Source organism: Simochromis diagramma, unplaced genomic scaffold, assembly GCF_900408965.1.
Source record: "Simochromis diagramma unplaced genomic scaffold, fSimDia1.1 OVJJ01000320.1, whole genome shotgun sequence".
Classification (NCBI taxonomy): domain Eukaryota; kingdom Metazoa; phylum Chordata; class Actinopteri; order Cichliformes; family Cichlidae; genus Simochromis; species Simochromis diagramma.
Genome location: NW_024386773.1, coordinates 1,087,963 through 1,108,768, shown reverse-complemented (window position 1 = coordinate 1,108,768; position 20,806 = coordinate 1,087,963). Strand labels below are relative to the sequence as shown.

General features: G+C 39.5%; 1 protein-coding gene across 2 annotated transcripts; it reads left to right on the top strand.

Annotated features, from left to right (window-relative positions):
- Positions 1–293: 293 nt before the first annotated feature.
- Positions 294–14,827, top strand: LOC120715110 (RNA-binding protein 6). Of its 2 annotated transcripts, none has more exons than XM_040001944.1 (23): positions 294–425; positions 1,025–1,092; positions 2,307–3,810; positions 3,902–3,991; positions 4,109–4,178; positions 5,080–5,153; positions 8,046–8,120; positions 8,352–8,643; positions 8,751–8,908; positions 9,005–9,105; positions 9,206–9,275; positions 10,541–10,604; positions 10,697–10,746; positions 10,834–10,954; positions 12,104–12,201; positions 12,532–12,882; positions 12,976–13,125; positions 13,239–13,304; positions 13,381–13,611; positions 13,698–13,772; positions 13,867–13,964; positions 14,099–14,150; positions 14,241–14,827. In XM_040001944.1, exons 2-23 carry the CDS (start codon positions 1,046–1,048, stop codon positions 14,334–14,336), a joined length of 3,933 nt encoding a protein of 1,310 aa, XP_039857878.1. In that variant the 5' UTR covers positions 294–425; positions 1,025–1,045; the 3' UTR covers positions 14,337–14,827. The 2 variants fall into 2 exon arrangements, with proteins under 2 accessions (XP_039857878.1, XP_039857869.1); XM_040001935.1 differs by having other exon boundaries at positions 10,538–10,604.
- The last annotated feature ends 5,979 nt before the right edge of the window (positions 14,828–20,806 follow it).

Below are 20,806 nucleotides of genomic sequence, written 5' to 3'. Positions count from 1 at the left end.
GGGACCAGAAAGGACAGGATTAGAAATTAGAAAGCACGTCATAGAGGTAAAATTAGAGAGGGATGGCTGAAATGGTTTGGACATGTGCAGAGGAAGGATAATGGATCTACTGGACAAAGGCAGTGGAACATGGAACTTCCAGACAGGAGGTAAAAGAGAAAGACCACAGAGAAAGTTTTGAGGTGCAGTGGGAGGAGATCATCATCATCTTCTTCTTCTTGTTATTATTGTATTTAATAACCGCTGGGTGGTAGCAATTCGCCCTGCATAGGTATAGTATAACAAAAACGAAGAAGACGAGTCTGCGCTGCAGCAGCTGTAGAAGAAGAGCACACGCCTCCATTTTTCGGCAGTTCGTTCAAGCCATCGACGGTCTGAGCGACAAATTCTCGCAGTATCAACTCTCAGCTCGAGGAGCAACCGAGGTGGGTTCCATACACTGAATATACACGTAATAATACTGTAAAAAATAAGCCTTGGTGAAGGTGCTGCGCAGTTGGAAGCTTGGAAAACGAAAACGTCCTTTAATCGTTAGCCAAGTTACGTTAGCTTCGATAGCGTCACTCATCACTTACGGTAGACTGACTTTTGTTACAACGGTCTTACAAGTTAAAACACTGTCGCTGATGAAATGATTCGATCGTGTCGTTGAATTCCTTCGCAGTTCAATTAGTAGGACATCATTGTTTGTCTATGTTGTGGCGTAGTTTTGTGAGGCCTACCTATGGCTATAATTAGCGAGCCGTTCTTTTGTGGGCAACCATTAGCACTCACGCCACACTGCATGTTTATCCCGTGCAGCCATCTTTTGAAAATCATCTTTGTTTCGGCCTAATAGCGCTCTTCCTGACATATAAATGGACACTTTCACGTGACTGTGCATTCAGAGATTTCTGATCAGTCCTATTGGTTTTTTTTCTGTCAAAGCCCAGTAGTTATCATCTTTATTATTAAATGACCGATGTACCATAGGTAGCTTAGATGGTGTGGATAATAACGCAAATTGGTTTTTTTTACTCTGCAGATAGGATACTGACTTATAAGAATGTGGGATGGACCAGGGCAAGGACCACGGGGAGGACCACCCTTTCGGTAAACGAGCATCATTTAGTCATAAGCGCGTATTGACTTTAAGATGTGCTATTGTGTATTTATTTCTGCCCAATTTCACATGTTTTTAATCTGTAATGCTATTTGCAAGCAGTAGGAAATGTATTTGCATATTTTGAAAGATTATTATATAATTATTGTAGGGTCTTTGCCTTACAACTTATAGCGCCTTTAAGCGACTGCTGATGTGATTTGACACTATCATTAATTTGAAAAAGTTATGCATTACATTTTGCTACCTACCTTGAACCATCGAATGTTTGTATTGATCTGGATAAACATATCCGCTCACTGTCAAATCTGGTTTAAGATTATCCATATTGCTATAGAGTAGTGAAGTATGAGGTCCACTCAGCACTACACAATGGGGGACATGTCAGAACCTTTATTAGCAAAAGTCTGTAAAGGCATTTCTCATGTAGACAAAGAACCACAAACAAATACATGTAGATAAGCACACAGACCTCTACAAAATATTCTCACTCAAATGTTTTTCCAAACCTATAAAAACCTCCATGCTAAATCTCCCCACACACAACAGCTGCTGTGTCATTTGGTGCTGGGACTAACTGGTCCTTCTCAGAAACGATACAGTTCCCACTCCTAGCCCAACACCAGTTGGTGTAAAACTATACAGCTGGTGGTATAAAAATGTAATCAATCCTATTTTGAAAATGGAAAAGAATAAACATCTTAAGATGATATGAAGGTTATATGTGGTCAGTGATAACTGTTAAGCAAGTGAGGTTAAGACAGACATTCATTTTCTGAAATGTAAAAGTTGCTTTAACAAAGTAAATCCTCAGATTTTGTATATTTAAATTTACAAAATCTACATAATACATATTCTTTCAAAGAATACCTATTCTTAATTAACATGCCACAACCTAAGGACTTTAAATTACCTATGCACACAGACATGCATGTGATACATTGTATTTTCATGTTGTCAACATGAAGCATAAAACTGTATTAATGTACAGATTATTGTCATGATGTACAGATTATTGTCATGATGTACTATCCAAATAGCTTGATAAATTCTGATGCTTTTGCACTATTGTTTCGTGAAACCCATGCTAATAAAGCCTCAGTGAATTCAATTAAACTGAATCATTGGATGTCACTTAGTTCTACCATGCTTGCACCTGTTTTTTGTTTTAAATAATATTTTAATAAATATTAATATATTCCAGTGGTGATCACCGTGGAGAAATGTTTGGGGGCAGAGATCGTCCCATGCCTGACTATAGAGGTAGAGATGGGATGAATATAGGTCATATGGGCCCAAGACCCCTTGATCTGCCGCCTATGGAAATGAGGAGGATGGATGGGCCACCCATGAGGGGGCGTGATATGGACCAACATGATATGCGAGGAAGGGAGCCAAACAGAGAGTTCTTCAGACCTGGAGAAGAGCCTGATTTCAGTCTTCGGCGGCACTATGAAAATTCCATTAGAGACAAACTTATGAATTCTTCGGGTCTCCCTGGGCCCGGCAGGAACTCCGTAGATATGGGAGGCAGGGGTATGCCGCCTCGAGAAACAAACAGGTTTATGGATATGAGGGAGAGGGAACCATTCCATTACGATATGCCACGGTTTAGCAATCCCAATGTTGATGGAAGAAGAGGGTTCCCCATGGAGCGAAAGGATGGATTTATAGACATGCATGACAGACCACCAATGGGAGAGGCAGGTCGCTATGATATGGACATGGCTGCACGTGACAGGAGAATGATGGACACTGACAGGAGAGGAGGGCCGCCTTTCAATGCAAGGGGTGGCTTTGATTCTGATATGGATTTCAGAAATCGTCCCGGACCTTCAGCTGAATTTAGAGGTAGAGATCGATCTCCTTTAAGATTCGGAAATAATGATGTCCCTCCACAAAACAGAGGAAGACCAGACATACCTCCAGATGTCGGTCCTCCTAGGTCAGACTTTATGGGTGCAGTAGACACTATCAGAAAGAGAGAATATTCTGAGCAGAGTAACAGTCCCCTTATGGATTATCGGAGTGGTGAAGAGATGACACTTGCAGAAGAATGGAAGAACCGTCGAAAGGATAGCAACTCTTTCTTCAACAAAGGTATGGGTGGTGTACCTGAACCCAGCTTACCTGTAGGTTTTGGCCGAGATGTGAATATTAGGGATCCACCAGGCTTTAATGAGCGGGATAGACCATCTGTTGACTTTCCACGGAAGGATCTTGGCTTTCCTCGTGGTGATCGCTTTCCTCCCATGGGTCTACCACCAATTGGAAGCAAAGGCCCACAAGATCTTCCACTTCCACAAATAAGTCCCCTTACTGGCCCTCAAGGAAGAGAAAATGAGGGTAAACATTGGCTTGGGGAAAGAGACCCAAAGCATATTCACAATAAATCAAATTGTGATGAAAGGCCGCCTTTGGAGAAGAATCATCCTTTACACGAAATTCAGGAGCCAACTGATCGCTTTAAAGAGATGAAGGATATCCCACCAAATCAAGGACCTGGAAGGGGTAAGCTAGGGCCCGAACAGGACTTCCCAAGCAGCAGCACTATACAGGCAAGAGATCAGGACTATAGGGACATTGATTACAGAACAGGCTCTGGAGGGGTTTTTGACTACAAACATGAAGAACTTCAAGCTCCAGAGAAACTCCTTAAAGAGTCTAAACCAATCTCACCTTCAAAGTTTAGCGATTCTGGTTCCAAGGTATGTGTAATTTGTTTTTCCTCACTAGTATTTGTTTAACAATATATTGTATTAATAATATTTGAATATTTTAATGGATGCTGCCTGAAAGGATCAAGATTACAGGAGTGCATCAATGGAAGACAACGTTTCCAATACTATATCTGTAACTGGTATTCCTAAGACTGCCACAATGGAGCAGGTAATTGAAATAGAAATGCAACCTTGTCTTTTACATTATCTATTTTTAAACCATACTGTGTTTTTAATTGGCATAGACAGACATGACATAGCTTACTCATTTTGAAATGTTTTGCAGATTCTTGGTGCTTTTGCAGCTCGTGATGGTGTGCCAATGCAGGGGATGAAAATCAAGAAGGTTGTGCCAGGTAAGAATGAAATTTCTTTGTGGAACTGTTTGGGACAGTTTCTCGCTAGTCTGTCCTGACGATTCGCTTTTACGACATTCGAACCTCCGCATTCTTTATTTCTTTACATTCTTGGTTGCTTTTCTTGTTGGTTGTCTCTGGTAACTTGCTCAGTGAAAAGAAGCAGGGGGGTGGGGTGTTTCTGCAATCCTTTTTCATGTTTGAGGACCTGGGGTCTTTGCCAGCGCTTAAAAAGACTTAGCAAGATTAAATATTAGCAGCTTTTGGAGAGTGATATTTGGTGACCCGTCAGAAAAAAGACGTGTGGCATGTGACTTGCTGAATGTGTCCTTCGGGGACGCTATCCAAGTACTCTGATCAGGGGGGAAAAGATGTCTGCCAATCTGAAATGGAAAGCCCTCTGCTGGCGCTTTGTTCATCTTGCTGATTTAAACATCTGCTTTAGTGTGAAAGTTTTCCTCAGTGGGTCGCTGTACACGCAGTGCCTTCATGATGCTGAGCTTTTTTGTGAAGATCATGTCAAATGTATCAAAACACCTCACAGAAATGGGTGCCTTTTTTTCGTTTTTGATTAGATATGAACACAAATTGTAAATTTTTCTGTCTCCATGGTGCTCTCTACTCAAACACTCACTTGCCAGTGGTTTGTTAAGGCTTGGCTTATCAAAGCCTTTCATGACGAGTCTGAAATGTCGTCAGTCATCTGAAGACTGATTAAGAAAAAAAAAAGGCATAAACTAAAAGTTTTCCTGAAAAGGTATGGGTGTCGGTAAAGGTGTGAAAATTCGCTCGCTTTGTCTCGATGTATTCACAAATGCATTCTTGTAATGTTTCACTGGGTGACTATCATTACTGGCATTGACTAACAAAAACCCATCTGTATTTCAAATGCTGTCCCCAGGTTACAGCTACGATACGGCCTATGTGGAGTTTTTAAACCTCGAGGATGCAGTCCACTTCATGGAGTCCAACAAGGTGGCCCATCCTCGTCACTCTACGAAGGCCATCTCTTCCATCAGGATTACTAGGGGTTGAGGGGGCATTTAGTAAATGGGGAGGAAGAGAACCATGGAAGGGATTGCTTTAATTCTTAGTGAAGTCATCTTGGCTGAGGAGATGATGTCAGATGTCGACAGTTTAAGAGATCTTTTTTTTCTTATTTTATATATATATATATACATATATACATATATATTTTAATAGGTGGTCCTAATCTCTTTTATTAACATATCAGTGCTTATCCACACAGCCATAATAATGCCACAGATAACCTATTAGGTCGATCTAGAAAAAATACGACTTTAAAACAGTATGTACAGACAGTAACTGGTTTTCCTTTTATTGATTACTAGTCCTAACTTTTCAGATTTCAGCCATGATGTGCCAAACGAGTAACACTACAACGTATTTAACCAGAAACTATAAATATAGTTCTTGCATGGTTTAACGTTTGATGAAAAGCTAGTCTCATTATCTACAATGAATCAATGATTTTTAACATTTATTCTTTTTAAACTCGAACGTTTACTCTATTTGGTTATGAAGACCAAAGGAAATTTTTTGCTGCTTGCGACACATGGGTGCCTTTGTCTTGTGGTGGCATTTTGTTTTCAAGTAAGCAGCTGCAAGTTTTAACATTTTACACAGCAATTTTCACGGGATTTCCCATAAAATGGGGGGAAAAAGGAGGCTGATTGGTGCTCGTTTTCTGTACCGGCACCCTTTGAAAGATTCCAAGTTTGAGGAATAGAGTTTGAAGGCATATCAGAAGGTGACAGTCGGTTCATCTTGAGGCTTGGGGTTGAAAAACAGTATTGTAGCTGAAATGTAACTGATTGATTGAAGTAGCTGAAAGATGTCACTTTTCACCAGTTGACCGTATTTGTTTTGTAAGAGTTGTGTGTGGTGGCTGTAAGCTGTGTTGCTGACTGTCTTCATTCAAATTATTATTTTGGGGTCTTGATTGAAACCTTTTCCAGTTGTAATTTTAGGACAGGTAAAGCATTATAGTGAATACCCACTTATCTATAATGTCTGTAACTACTTTGCATTCGAGAGCTTTTAGCTGTGCTTGCAGCTTGGCGCTGTAGTTTGTTGCTTCACGACTTTGGTGCAAACTGAAATAAGTGGACGATATCTTGACTATATTATTTCAGCTGTTGTTGAATCGCCAAGAAAGTTATTTTGGCGTTTCTTCGTAATGAAGATGTTTGATTTGTGATCAAGCCGCTGACTGTTCCTTTAGGGTCCTTCATTATGTTGACATTTCTGTTTTTGGTGCTATGCCACAACATTTATTGGATGGATTCTCTGACTGCACAAATTTTCATGGAATGCCTGAAAGTGGGGAATACAGATTCACAAAGCTTCAAGACACAGTTGCAAACAGTCTTGTCTTCAGGTTTCTGCAGTATGTCTTATGTTTTTGGTTCAATTTCATTTATCTTCAACTTTTTCTCAGAATGCAAGTCTTGCAAATTCTTGCTGGCCTCTTGAACTCATCAGTTATTTATTTGTTTTTGTGGTTTTCGATATCGGCCTTTGGATTGCTTGGAGCAACTTTGATCTTGACTTATCTTGGCCAGTTGGATTTTTGCTGAAATGTGTAGCTGTTTTGGCTCAAGTTGACTGTTTTGCTTTTCACCTTTATTACACCAATAACTTATTTATTTTTGTACATGTTCAGCAGCTTGTGATCGGCTCGTTCAAAAAAAACATACCCCAATGGAATCAGTTGTCAGGTTTTAATGACAAATATTTGAATATCCACCTTGAAACTCCTGGGAGAGGAAAAGGATGGCTCTAGTTTTTGGGGGGTAAAATAATGGCTCTGGAATGAAGACACACTGGCCACATTCAGATGCATTTTTGACTTCCACGGTATTATGGATGATAAATGGTTCAAAATTTGTAAAAACAGGTTTTGCTTGGATACATCTCATGCAGATACAGCCTGGTGTTGGAAATGGGTTATTTACAGTGGCAATGTTTGGTTTGTACAACTCATCTGCTCAGAATTTGGTTCTCATCTAGCACTTTAGAGTGATCTTTATTCTTCCGTGGATGGCTGACTTGTAGACCAAGAGTGAAATTTCTAATGTCTGGACCAGCTCTCTATATCTAAGTCTGCGTTATATCTGATTCTGCAAATGTGAGACTAGTGCAGGTCTGGTGACTTCACAAGGAGCAGTGGGCGCCATGTGTCCAGCCTCCTACCCGCTCTGACTATGCAACTCTCTGGAGTGTTTTTAGTATTGACAATGCATCAAATGTGGACATATCTACTGCGTGCTCCATGTGAGAAAGGGACAACTGTAGATAATCTGATTCTAATGACACTTCTCAGACTTCATGTGCCGACTGTTTAATAAGGCTGGTGGATTGAGAGGGAAAAAAATTGGTATGATCTCAGTTATTTTTGACAAAAAAAAAGAAAAACATTGCCTATTTTAGCTCTTCAGTTCGGGGTTACCTGTCCTTTTCTTGTTTAATAGTGAGTTGCATAGCTTTGGGTTTTGGTTGGGCAAAAAATACATTTCAGCATGTTACTTTGGCTCAAGAAATGTGAGATTATAATGGCCCACATGATAATTTTATCTATTGATAGAGTAGTAATGAATATAATCCATAGACAGCGCTTATTTGTGGTCCCCTTTCAACTAGCTGTTTATTTGGGGACTAATGACCCATGTGTAGCATGGGTCATGGACATGGGCTTTGCACTTTTTCATTAGTGATGGCCCGTTTTGTCCTCATAGAAGAGAGGAGGGCTAAACCTGCCACAGTGCATGTTGGGTGTCACTGGTATTTTAGATATGAGTAACTGGGAAGTTTAGTGTTGACTGGTATTTTCTGTTCTTCTTTCAGGGGTCTATAAAGGTTGGCACTAGAACTACATCAATTAAGTATATCCAGCCAGAAGAGTGTGAAAGACGTGTTCATGTGAGTGAATAAAGAATCTTTAGTTCTTCAGTTCAAAAAACAGTTTCTTCTGAATTATCAGAACACATTGATTATTGGGCTTACATTAATAGAAAACAGCAACAATAGTAACTTGTACTAGCTTATAGGAGCAAGATGACTTTGTAAATAAAATAAAGCTAATATCTAAGTAAAAGATGACGTGAAAAAATGCTTTTTAAAATTTATGGCTCGCATTTTCTCTTGCTACAGGAATCAGATCACAAAGTACCTCAAATCCAGGAGCCCCAATTGCCCATATCAGATGAACCTTTGGAAGAGCTGAAGATGAACCTGAATGGGTCCAGACCAAAGGATCCGATTGAGACCTTTTCTCATAGTCAGTGGCAGCGTAGCTCTGACCTCACTCCAGAGGCCTGGCAGCAGCAGGTGGACCAGCGGCTTCAACAGCATGATACGGAGCAACAGGCAGAGTCTTGGAACAACCGCAACCTTCCTCATCACCCCTCGCAACAGTCTGACTCTGTATTTAAAGACAGCAAGAGTATGCGAACTTCAGTTTGTTGTCCTTTGTATCTTGATATGGATGAATATGTTTATTCAGTTATGTGCTAATACAGTTAAAGTAAAAAATTGTTGTCACTGTTACAGCCATGATAATAAAAAATGTGAAGTCCACAACAACTGTTGAGACTATCCTGAAAGCCTTGGATCCCTTTGCTTATTTGGATGAGAGAAATGTTCGTCTAGTGAAAGGCAAACCACCTGGATCAAAGTGCTTCTGCTTTGTTGACATGGACTCCCATGAGGTACTGCCAGATATCGCTACTTTTCCATTCTTGTTGAGTTTGTAATGGGGTTATTTGTTCAGTATCCGGAACATACCATTGTTTCTTCTTTTGTAGCAAGTGACACGTCTGGTTGAACTCCTCACTAAACCCAGGCCCCTTTATATCGATGGAGTCAGAGTATATGCTGAGGTTGCAAAACCCCTGAAGAACCAAAAGTAAGTAACTGTGTTGCAAAGATTTTCAAATCAGACATGTTCACTAGAAAAATCTTTACCTTTTGTTTTTTGTTTTGTTTGTTTTTTTGTTTTCCTTCAGTGTCAAAAAAGATGTTGAGAAATCAAACACTTCTATCCTTGGGTTTCCACCTGACGGCAGCATAATCGGGGTAAGTTGTGGTAATTATAAAAAAAATTATAGAAACTTGCATCTTTGAATGTTAAACTCATGAAGGGTTTTTTTGGTTTTTGTTTTTATTGGGAGCTCCAAGCAGTGACCCCTTCCTCAGTTCAGTAGGCAAAGTGAATTTAAGTGCATAATTTCATTAAGATCATAACAGCTTAAAAGGGTTTATAATATTAGTTCTGTACAAATACTACTAAACTCCAGAGCTTTGATTTCTAATGATGTTAATGACTAAGGAGAACACAGAACTCCAAACAAACACCTGGTCGCCCAGGTTGAGGTGATGTAGTTTGTCTGTTAGACTGCATTACTCGTCACTGAGCTACCATGCTGTGCTGTAAAGGGCAGCTACTGTTAAAAAGCGAAGAAGCAAGGTGGGAAAAATAAGAGGGCTAACAGGAGGGTGAAAGTTATATGAAGGTAAAGTAGTTGGATAATGACAGTGGGGGAGGATGTAAGGATGAGAAGGGAGGTGAAGAAAAGTGGAATGGGAGAAGGGAATGATTGAAAGTGAATAATAATAATAATGGATCGCATTTATATAGCGCCCTTTGGGTTCCCTCAAAGCGCTTTACAATTCCACTATTCATTCACTCTCACATTCATACACTGGTGGAGGCAAGGTACAGTTGTAGCCACAGCTGCCCTGGGGCAGACTTACTGAATAAGATGGATAAAGAGGCTAGAAGGAAGGAGGAGCTAGGGATACAAACCAGGACTAAAGACTGTGTTGTTTGTTTGGGCATGTCTGTAGTGAGAACATCCAAAAGCAGCGTGGGAGGCGTGCATTATGAATGAACTTGTTTGAACATCTCTGCATGATGTCTGGGTGAAGACACATGACCAAAGGCTGTGTGCTCATCAGCTTTACAGTAAATTATAAAGTCATATATTTAAAAAAGCTCCCTATTATATTTGTATATCTTGTGGTATTTATATAAAAAAAAAAAAAAAAAAAAAAAAAGTAAAATGAAAAGCATCACTAATTGACAAGTGCTGCCTTGCATCATGATTTGTCAGCAATGAGTTACATTGACTATTGATGTTTAGGTGTTATGCAAAAGTATGTGAACAGGTATTGACTGCAGTTCTGCATCTTTATCGAGGTGGTAGTAGTTCTGGGGTTTCAAAAACAAATATCTAAGTAATAAGAGTCGGCATTATTAAATGTGCAGTGCTCTCTAATTACTGAAGCTGAAGTGAATGATACAAACTCAGATGATCTATTTTCTTTCTGTGTTTTAGCAGCAGCAGTATCCACAACCTCCACAGTTCTTGCAGCCACCTACTGGTGCTCTTGCTGGAATGCAAGGTGACTCTTTCTCAGATACAGTCTAGTGTGTCTCTCCTGTTGGTTATAATTTTTTTTTTTTTTTAAATTTAAAAAGTATTGTTTCTCCTCAGGTGTTGCGATGTCTAATGCTGCGCCGCCATTGGACCCCAGCGGTACCCTGGTAGGTTGCATACCAAAAGAGCAAAGTTGCAAATATGCTGTCTGAAATGTGACCATATAACTGTCTTTATTTTTCAACCCCTCAAAGGGAATCGGCTATCTTGCACCTCCAACTGTGGATCCATCATACCAGTTGGCTGGAACTCATGTGACCACAGAGTCTTCTGGGATGGCAGCTACCACAGACGGATCACAGGCCTACATTTATGGTTAGACGGTTTAAATGGGTCTTTTTTTAGGATCATCTACCATCCAATTAGGGCTGGGCGATATGGCCTAAAATCCATATCAAGGTATAATTTGAAGCATGTGTGGTAAATATATATATCGCGATATATTCTTTTCTTCTGTATAACGTATTTTACACACTATAAGGCACACTTAAAATCCTTTAATTTTCTCAAAAATCAACAGTGTACCTTATGTATGAATTCTGGTTGTGCTTACTGACTTTGAACCGATTTTATGTAGTACACGGCCCAGGTCCCAAAGTCAAACAAACACTGCGGCAACACTGAGAGTTAAAACTGTCTAAATTCTTTCATATTTAATAAAATGAAAAGCGTTGCTGCTTTACCAGGTGTAACAATTAAGTTTAACATCCATGCATCCATGAAAACAGAATTTATTAAATTCATCGGAGTTCGAAGTTAGCAGGAAGTTAGCTCGCTAGTTTCCACTTAAACATGATATGCCATGTTCTGACTGAGAGATTTCTGAAAAAATTAAAACGTACAGCTCTGCTATCACTTCCAACATAAACGAAGAGAGAAAACTAAACAGCAGTGACGTTTGTAGGGTTACTGAAGTTGGACTAGCAGGTATATAATGATGTACGACGTGATTGCTAGCAAAACAGCTACGTTAGCATAACATTAGCATAGTGAAGCTGAAGGATGAACGCTAACCTTTTTCCACTGGATAAAAGTTAACGTGAGGGTTTCTGGTGGTTAGGGACACATGCAATCGCATGGAAGGATGCTATAAACGGACCAAACTTCAGTCAGGAGAACAACTGAGATAATCCATCCACAATACGAGGTTAGTCATTAATATACTGCAACAACATGGGAATAGAGCAGCTGCGAGAGAATTCAGCATTAATGAATCAATGGTTCGGAAGTGGGGGAAGCGCAGTTTTTGGCTTTTCCCATATTCCAAAAGTGCTTTGTCTCGTAGTTATTACTGTTGCCCGGCATAATTTGCAGATGATACTGTTGTGCCCTAGCGCGGTAGAGTGGTATAGTCAAAAGCTCTACCGTTGGCCAAATTTATATCGTTTCTACCGTATACAGTTTATACCGCCCACCCCTAATTCCAATGTATTTATGTTTATTCATTTGCTATGCTTACTCCAGGAGCTGAAATTCCAGACACGTCTAGCTACTTGTATGATGCCACGTCAGGCTTCTATTACGATCCGGAGACAACGCTATACTACGATCCGAACTCCAGGGTGAGCCTCCACACTGCCTAAAAAAGTGCAAAGTTTAGTGAGTCAGTGATATTAATGATTGCTGTGAAGAATGTGAATACGAGTTTGTATGTTGTAGATTTCACTGCATAATTAAAACATCTACCCAGTACCTCCAACTTCTTTTTGAGAAGATGGATTGTTTAGGTGATTAAAAATTATGACCCAGTCATTAAGTAATAAGAAGATGCTTTGATTTAATTTAGCAGATTTTTAAGCAACCCCAAAGGGAATTTGAATAGAGGTTTTAATTTTTATTGTTGTGTGTGTGTGTGTGTGTGTGTGTGTGTGTGTGTGTGTGTGTGTGTGTAGTATTTCTATAATGCTCAAGCCCAGGAGTACTTGTACTGGGATGCTGTGTCAAAGACCTATGTCCCAGTCCCAGGAAGTAACTCTGCAGATAACCAACCTGTTACCATGACGGCTGAAGACCAGGCCATTCTTTCAAACCCAGCAGCAGATGCTCCTCTAGAAATGAAGAAGCCGTCAGTGTCACTTCAGGCTTCAACAGTTCCAGTACCAGTTCCAGTTTCAGCTGCCAGCTCAGCTCAGGAGCCCGGCTCAGCTTCTGGTGCTGCTCCGGACAAAGAAGGTGACGACTCTGCTAAAAAGGACAAAGAGAAGGATAAGGAGGAGAAGCCAAGAAGCCTAGCTGCTGTCAAGGTATCAGTTATGTAGCAAATCTGCTGTGCATAATGTTAAATAAATGTGTGCAGGGGCAAATAGATGAGAAATGGTTTTTTTTCCTATTTGCAGATAATGAAAGATATGGAGCGCTGGGCGAAGATCCAGAATCGTCAAAAGGAAACTGTGCGTGCTCCATCTCCCCTGCTGAAGACCGGAACAGACGACGATAAGAGGCAGTCTAAATCGGCCGATGCTGGTTTCGCTGTATTTGAAAGGAAGGTTAGGGACCCCCAAACATCATAATTGAGTCGACTCAATTTCACATGCAGGAGTAACAGCTATTGCTTTCTTTTGTTTTGTAATCATTTTTCCTTCTATTCTGTCATCTGCAGATTGCAGGTGGAGATGATCTTTTTAAGAAGCCCCTTGCTCCTGCTAAGAAAGACGAGAAGTCAAAAGTAAGATTTCCTCCTGGGTCATATTTTTGGTGTTTTGGTTATTCTCAGTTTAACCTTCATCTGCTTCCGTTTTCAGCGTCCAATGGGATCCCTGGGTATGCTGGCATCAGACTATGGAGCCGGAAGCGATGAAGAGGTGGAGGAAGAAAAGGAGGATGAGACGGTTAAAACCGCTCAGAGCGGCCAGTCAAAAGAAAAGGACGACAAACTGACTGACTGGAAGAAGATGGCGTGTCTGTTGTGTAGAAGGCAGTTCCCCAACAAGGATGCTCTTATCCGTCACCAACAGCTGTCTGATCTGCACAAAGTACTACCCTCTGACTTGTCTATCATCAGTTATTGGCACTGATACTACAAATTTAGCCTCTAAAACTTGCATTGTTATTTCCACAGCAAAATATGGAGATCCACCTTAAAATTAAGAGGTCAAAGAAGGAATTGGAGGCACTGGAGAACCAGGAAAGACAAGTAAGTGGACATGCGTGGAGTGGGAACGTTTGCAGAGGAGGGTATTGCGTGGATAATTCAGTAGTCTAAGTAAAAGTGATTGCATCCTCTACAGCTGAGTGCCAAAGAAGCACCCAAATCACCAGAACAGAAAAGAAGAAAACACCATCACTCACAACCACAGCATCAAAACACCTGGGCTGGGAGCTCCAGGTAAGAGGCATTAACAAAATGTGTTTATTGTGACTAAAATGGGAAACAAAGTAAATATTACTAGAATTGTAAAAATAAATAAATTTAAAGCATGCTTCTGGTCATATTTGCCTAACAGTGTTTCCTGTGTTTAGGGAAATGAATAAAGTCAGCGAGAGGCCTGGTTTAGGGGCGGAACCTGTCGCGGTAAGTGCGGGGTTTCATTTGATTGATTTTAGCATTATGAAAGGTTTTTGTTATCTGGACATCTTATTGAGTTTTTTTTTTCTTTTCTAGCCAAGGAAGAAGAAGGAGCCTGTCGTTTGGGACCATGCCACCTACAAACAAGCAGTACGCAAGGCCATGTTTGCACGGTTCAAGGAACTTGAGTGATCTCATCTGAACACATCTTCTGTTTGATATGTGAAATGTTAAAAACATGCCATGGCATGAGAGATCTGTACAAATGCCTTCGGACATTATTACTGTGTAGTAAATGTGTATTATTACACATTTTTGTACACTGAACACTGACAGATAATGAGATCTTAAAAATACATTGCAAGGCTGCAATGGAGCTTAAAACCCCACACAAAAAACTCTATGAATTTTGTATATGAAGTGTTAATACAGTTTATTTGAATACTTTTTGCCCTTTTCCCCCCACTTTTTTTTTTTTTTTGTTTTGTTTTTGTTTTTGTGGCCTGTATGTATATTTGTGAATGTGTCTAGATTGTCTTTTTCTCTCCCTGCCCTTTTAAAGAAATGTCTCTATGGCCACGGTTTTGTCTTTAAAATGAACGATTTTTTTACACTCTAATTTGAATGGTTAAAATTATTATATATGTGCATATTTTAAGTAAAAAACAAAAGAAAGAAATTGACCTCGTGTTTCTGTGTCTGTTGAGGTTCATGTCCGCTGCACACACATCTCCTGACCACTAGGTGGCAGTGTGATGCCGTGTTATATGTTGGTGTGAGATAATTGAATCAAGTAAGAATGCGTTTGATGTCTTCACCAACTTGAAGACAGCCGAAGGTCTCAAGTGGATGTGCATATTTCTAATTATGGATGCTGGTGAAGACCAGCTTTGACAAATTGTTTTATTCATTACAGTAAGTCTTGATTGTAGTTTTAATGTTTGCAATTTGCAGAACCCAGAACATCACCATCTCTCCTTTTTGTTGAGTTTAACTAAGACCTACAGTGGTGGTTCAGTGCCTGTAGAGGATTGCATGATGTGCTGGCATACCAGCTACTCTGAGAACAGGGAGTGTGAGGAGCTGCAATCAGTGTGACAAACAACAGATACAGCAGGAGGGAGCCAACATCCTATCACGTGTGCAAGAGCAGTCATGCCTTTTACTTTATGCTTAGTTTAGGGCCATAACTTGCCTAACTGGAAGAATTAATCCAGTTTGTTTTTGCACCCGTAGCTTAACAACCAGCAGGTAAAGTAGATACAATTAAACTTACAAATCCACATAGTTAAGTGTAAACCTGATTTTGTTACTTGGAAACAAAAACATAAGGTGTTTTTGGTTGTTTTTTTTTTTTGGTTTTATTTTACGCTCATTTTTGCCCGGCAATTAAAATAATAATAATAATACTACAGAAACACTTTTTTTTTTAAAAATACAGTTTTCATCGCCACTCTGCAGAAACATCTGTACAAATGTGGAGTTAAATTAAAGCCTCCGTTGCTCTTTTGTGTTCCGAAAGCAAAGCGGTAGGTCTTTATTTGTACTCCTGTCTAATTTGCTTTCTTTAATGTGTGCAGCTCGACAGCTTTTCTGTTTTGCTTAATCTACCAAATGTAGACTAACAGTAATATAATGTGACAGCTATCAGGATTTCCCACATTTCCCACATACCAAGTTATTAAGAAGGGGGAAATTGTATGAAATGTTTACTGCATATTATGTAATACGTTTGCTCAAATGTCACATTTTATGCAGCAAAACAATCTTTATGCTCCACGATATACAAAATAACCTAAAATGAAATTATATTTTAGCAAAATACAATGTAAAGATGAAGAACGTACACTACCATAACAAAAGCATGTACTGTGCAGCCCTTTGTTTTTAAAGCATTTTTGTGGTCACTGTAAGTCTCTGTCCTTGGGAAAGGGACAGCTTATGTGTCAGATAAAATCAAGCATTTGATCATATATTCATACACTGAGAGGTCCTAAAATTACTTCCATATTTTCAGGGATTTTTCTACCCCGCTAGCCTGCTGGTATGTTTAAATTAACTTGTATTCTGATTTAATCGTAGGTCACTGTATCTTCAGGCATCAATCAAATGAATACATTTTGAGGGCAACAGATTTAGCAGAGTTGGAGCCATGATCATTGTATTTCCATGTAAATAGCAGTTTTATTTCCAAGATTCCTATTGATTTGGGTTTCATGTTCTTCAGTGACATAATTTTTAGACCTGTAAACTATAAGTTAAATAAAATGTGCGATTGTACAGTCAGAGTAGAAATTTAGGAAATTTGAAAATGCTGCTTTTACCATTCAGTCCAGATCCTGTATAATATTATTGTATAACAGTGTCAACAATGTCAGTAAGTGTTTATACTGTGATTCATGCACTGAAATAAATATACTGGGTGAGGGATTATCTTGCATTTTATCTCCCCTCACTGTCCCAAAGGGCTAAAGGGAGGCGTTTTGAGAAGGTATCTGTGGCCATTTTCATTTTTTTGTGGACTGATTTCCATTTCTCTTTTCTCAATTCTGTCACAAGACCCCAAAGACACCCCCAGCTTCCAGTGACAGATGCCATCATTATCCAGTCCTAATGGTCTACGGAATGAAAATTAATGTGCAGTTAGTCTGTGAGGATGAGAGGCCAAATAGAGAGGTAGCGCAGGGGGAACTGTCACGTTAGTATCCCCCGTGTGCGTGTGAAGGAGAGCTTTCAGACATTGTGGATGGCAGTAAAAAGTGGACAGGGAGGCCAATTATCCCAGCTTGACGCCTTTTAGCAGCAGGCAGGTGGAGCCGGAGCAGCAGTCTGGGGACACGGCACAAGAAGATACAGTCAGCAGGATTCTCAGATGTTGAAATGTGCTGTCAGACTACAGGGGTGAGAAGAGGAGGGAGAAACATGATTTGGTTGCTTTTATTGATGGTCTGACAATAAACTGTTGCAGATGTGGAAATATTCTAAATGCAAAAAGATGCTAAAAAATTGGATATATTTACATTTTGCTAATTTTTCTGCCCCGGTATTTACACCCTTGCATCAAAAGGTAATTCACAGCACATCACTTTGTTTTTCCATTTTGCTTTTCCCTCTTCAAAGAGCCCCAGAAACATAACTCACATAGCATTATTAAAGATGGAATGGATTTACAATATGGTAACATGTAGGATGACTGTGTGGTCATCTCAGATCTCGTCTCTGTCCGTTATGACAAATGATCAAAAGCATATCCCACGCAGAAAGAGTCCCTTAAGGAGTAGCATGTGTCTGTGGTCACCCCGTGCAAACAAAGAAACTAAACCACTGCAAGTTCATAGGAAACTCATTCTTGTCTGAGCAGTTTCCCCATCTGGTTTGGTCTTTCAAGTGTAAGTTGGAAAATTGTCTGTTATTGATTGTTAATCCACAACATTATCTTGAAAATGTCCTCATAATTGCGAGTTGAGGGACATCCTTCAGAGCGCGGCTCATGCTGAGAAATGTTGGACCCTTGCTCAGAGCAGAACGAGACCCACTGGCAGCCCTGTCAGTGAGAACATTACAGACATTTGGAAATGATGTCATGATCCTGCACTCCAACTCCAACTGACAGAGAAATGACAGAAGTGATAGCACTAAATTAATACAGAAAACAACCAGTTGGAACATTTCCCTCTATTTTCACAGCCTGTTTTGACTTCTCTTCCAAGTTTTGTGTAATTTACAGTTGTCTCATTTAATTATCACTCAGGAGGTTTTGGCATAAGCGGTTCTCATCTTTATTGCCACGTTGCTTTTCTAGGCGCACTCTGCATTGACACTGCTTGGGAGGACTGTACGAGATTTACGAAGCTCATCTGAGCGATTCAGATTCAGATGTGATTCAAAAAGTCAAAAGTAGCCCTGCGTCATTTTTATATTAATCATCATCAAGAGTGGCAGTTGATTTGAATGCTCTGTGACTCACTATTGTCTCCTGACAGTTAAACTTAATTTCATTGCCTGAGGTAGTGTGGATGAATTTGATTAAAAGAAACGGGGGGGATAAATAAGCAAAAAGCCTTAAATCCTCTGTTTTTTTGTTTTGTGTTGCTGTTTTGTTTTGTTTTGTTTTGTTTTACATGGTTTCAAATTAAAACTCTGTTATAAAATTGTGTGCCAAATGGATTGGCAAACCTAATGGTAAAGGACAACATGATGATCTTGTGAGTATCTTTCCCAACTATTGTTTTTTATCTTGACCAACAATGTGCTCATGAACACACTAACCATATGAGAATTTATGTTAATTGCATTGGGGGTGGGGATCAGGAGGGTTCTTATATGAAAGCTGAATGTGCATAATAAGGAAGTGTCTATATTAGCTGCAGGCAGCAGAATAATCCCCTCACCACAAAAGCAATAAAAAAGTAATTATCTAATTGTATGTTCAGTCCTCACAAGATTAGATTTACATGCTGAGGGTTTCTTCGTCTGTCCTCAGGTGCTACCATATGTCGAAACATCTTTAACTCATGTCTTGTCTCATAAGGTGCATTAGTGTGGCTATTACATGTTAAGAGGTGACTTCTTTAACCTATTTCACCAGTCATCTGAGTACTTAAGAGGAAAAAATACTCAAAGCAGGACAAAATTAAGAAAAATTCAACTCATCTACTGGAAGAATTGTCTTGTTTCAGCACAAAGCCTTCTTCCGTTCCTCATGGGAAGTCAAGCCTTAAATAAAACCAAAACTAATAAGACTTTTTATTTTATCTCTTAAAACCAGCCACTTTATTAGGTGCAAAATCCTAGTCCTTGGTTGGAGGCCTTTTTGCTTTCAGAACTGTTTTAATTCAATGAGCATCGCACACTTGCTGCAAATTTGTTGGCTGCACATCCATGATGCAATTCTTTCATTCTGTCACATCCAAAAGGTGTTGGACTGAGATCTGGTGACTGTGGAGGCTATTTGAGTACAATGAATTTGTTGTAATGTTCAAGAAACCAGTTTAGGATGTTCTGAGCTTTGTGGTGTGGTCATGGTGTGTTATCCTGCTGGAAGCAGCTGTCAGAAGACGAGTACGCTGGTCATAAAGGGAATTTTGTGGTCAATACTCAGGTAGACTCAAACAAAGATCAACTGGTATTTTTGGGTTGAGACAGGATAAATGCTTTCATGCTGATTACAACAAATTCTGACCCTCCATCCAAATTTTACAGAAGAAATTGAGACTCATCGATTCACTGTTTTTCTAATCTTCTGCTGTCCAATTTTGCCTGTGCCAATTGTAGCCCCAGTTTCCTGTTAGCTGACACGAGTTCTCTAAACCCTAGAGATCAGAGATAACACCTGATATCTAGAAGATCAAACCCAAGACATCAGCAGCTTCTAAAATACTCAGACCAGTCCAGAAACAATGCCACATTCAAAGTCATGTAAAAGTTCTTCCCCATTCTGATGCTCAGTTTGAAAATCAGCAAGTCGTCTCGGCCATGTCTACATGACTCACTGTATTCAGCTGCTGCCATGCGACTGGCTGGTTAGGTATTAACAAGAAGTTAAAAAGGTGTACCTGACAGTGTGCCTGTACACAGCATTTTAATGAGATTCATAATTACAGTGTGGAGTAGTATGTGCCCATATATCACTGAAAAGAGCTTTTTCCCAGACAAGTGCTTTTTTTAATGAATAAATTCTTTCACATGATTTCCATAAAATACTTTCCCCCCAATGGTTTTTATCAAAACTTAAAGCTACCATTATTTCAGTTACTTGCTAACCTAAAAAAAATCTACAAATTTACTAAAATGCAAGTAAAGAATAAAACTCCAAAGCTAGGTCAGACAAGCGGTAAGAAGTCTTTAAGGATTCAAGTGAGCTGGCCCTTCCTTGGTTTCAAATTCTGTGTGACTAATAAGGTTCCTCATGGTCATCAAGTCCAGGCACTCAGATATTTATATTTTCATCTTTGTATATTATTAATGTCCTGTTTAATTTTTAATATAATATCAGCTTGAGTGAGCAAAGGGCTGAGGGCAACTTGAGGCCTGGGGTGGAAAAAATAATATAATTTATTAGCTGACTGGAAAGTTGGCCCTACACCCTATTATAACTAATGTCAATATGATGATTTTTTCATTTGTTATGGCCATACCTGGCAATAATGTTGTCAGGATGTTGCTATAATAATGATTGCACTTGGGAATATGTTTAATGAGCTTAGCATATGGATTATTTCAGGTCAGTTCCCTGCCTCAGTTTATTATTGCTATTCACAGTAAGTGGAAATAGCTGTCAGTGCAATCAGCCATTACTACTATACTGTGCACGACAGTTTTACTACTAGTAGTCCATTCTGACACCATATTAGTAACGTTCTCTATATTATCTCCTTCTCACACACACACAACTCCATTAAGTTCCCTCTTCATCTGAATTAATGTGCTATACAGTTGCAGTGATGCACACTTGCAGCAAAATTACAGTTAATGTATAAACTTATGCTGCCACAAGGGGAAAAACACACATCATAACGCAGCTTCCTTTTCTTTCTTTCTTTCTTTCTTTCTTTCTTTCTTTCTTTCTTGCTTTCTTGCAGTTTGAGAATTAACCTGCTAGTCACTTTGTCTAACAGGTATGATTTACCATGTTTGTATTTCACACTGTTGCTGCACGTTCC

What these genes read in the sequence shown, in the direction of transcription:
- LOC120715110 (XM_040001935.1), top strand. Translation starts at nt 1,046, where the DNA reads ATGTGGGATGGACCAGGGCAAGGACCACGGGGAGGACCACCCTTTCG. An exon ending in AGAAAGACGAGAAGTCAAAA is followed by an intron (nt 13,305 to 13,380) that starts GTAAGATTTCCT and finishes TTCCGTTTTCAG; the next exon opens with CGTCCAATGGGATCCCTGGG. An exon ending in TAGGGGCGGAACCTGTCGCG is followed by an intron (nt 14,151 to 14,240) that starts GTAAGTGCGGGG and finishes TTTCTTTTCTAG; the next exon opens with CCAAGGAAGAAGAAGGAGCC.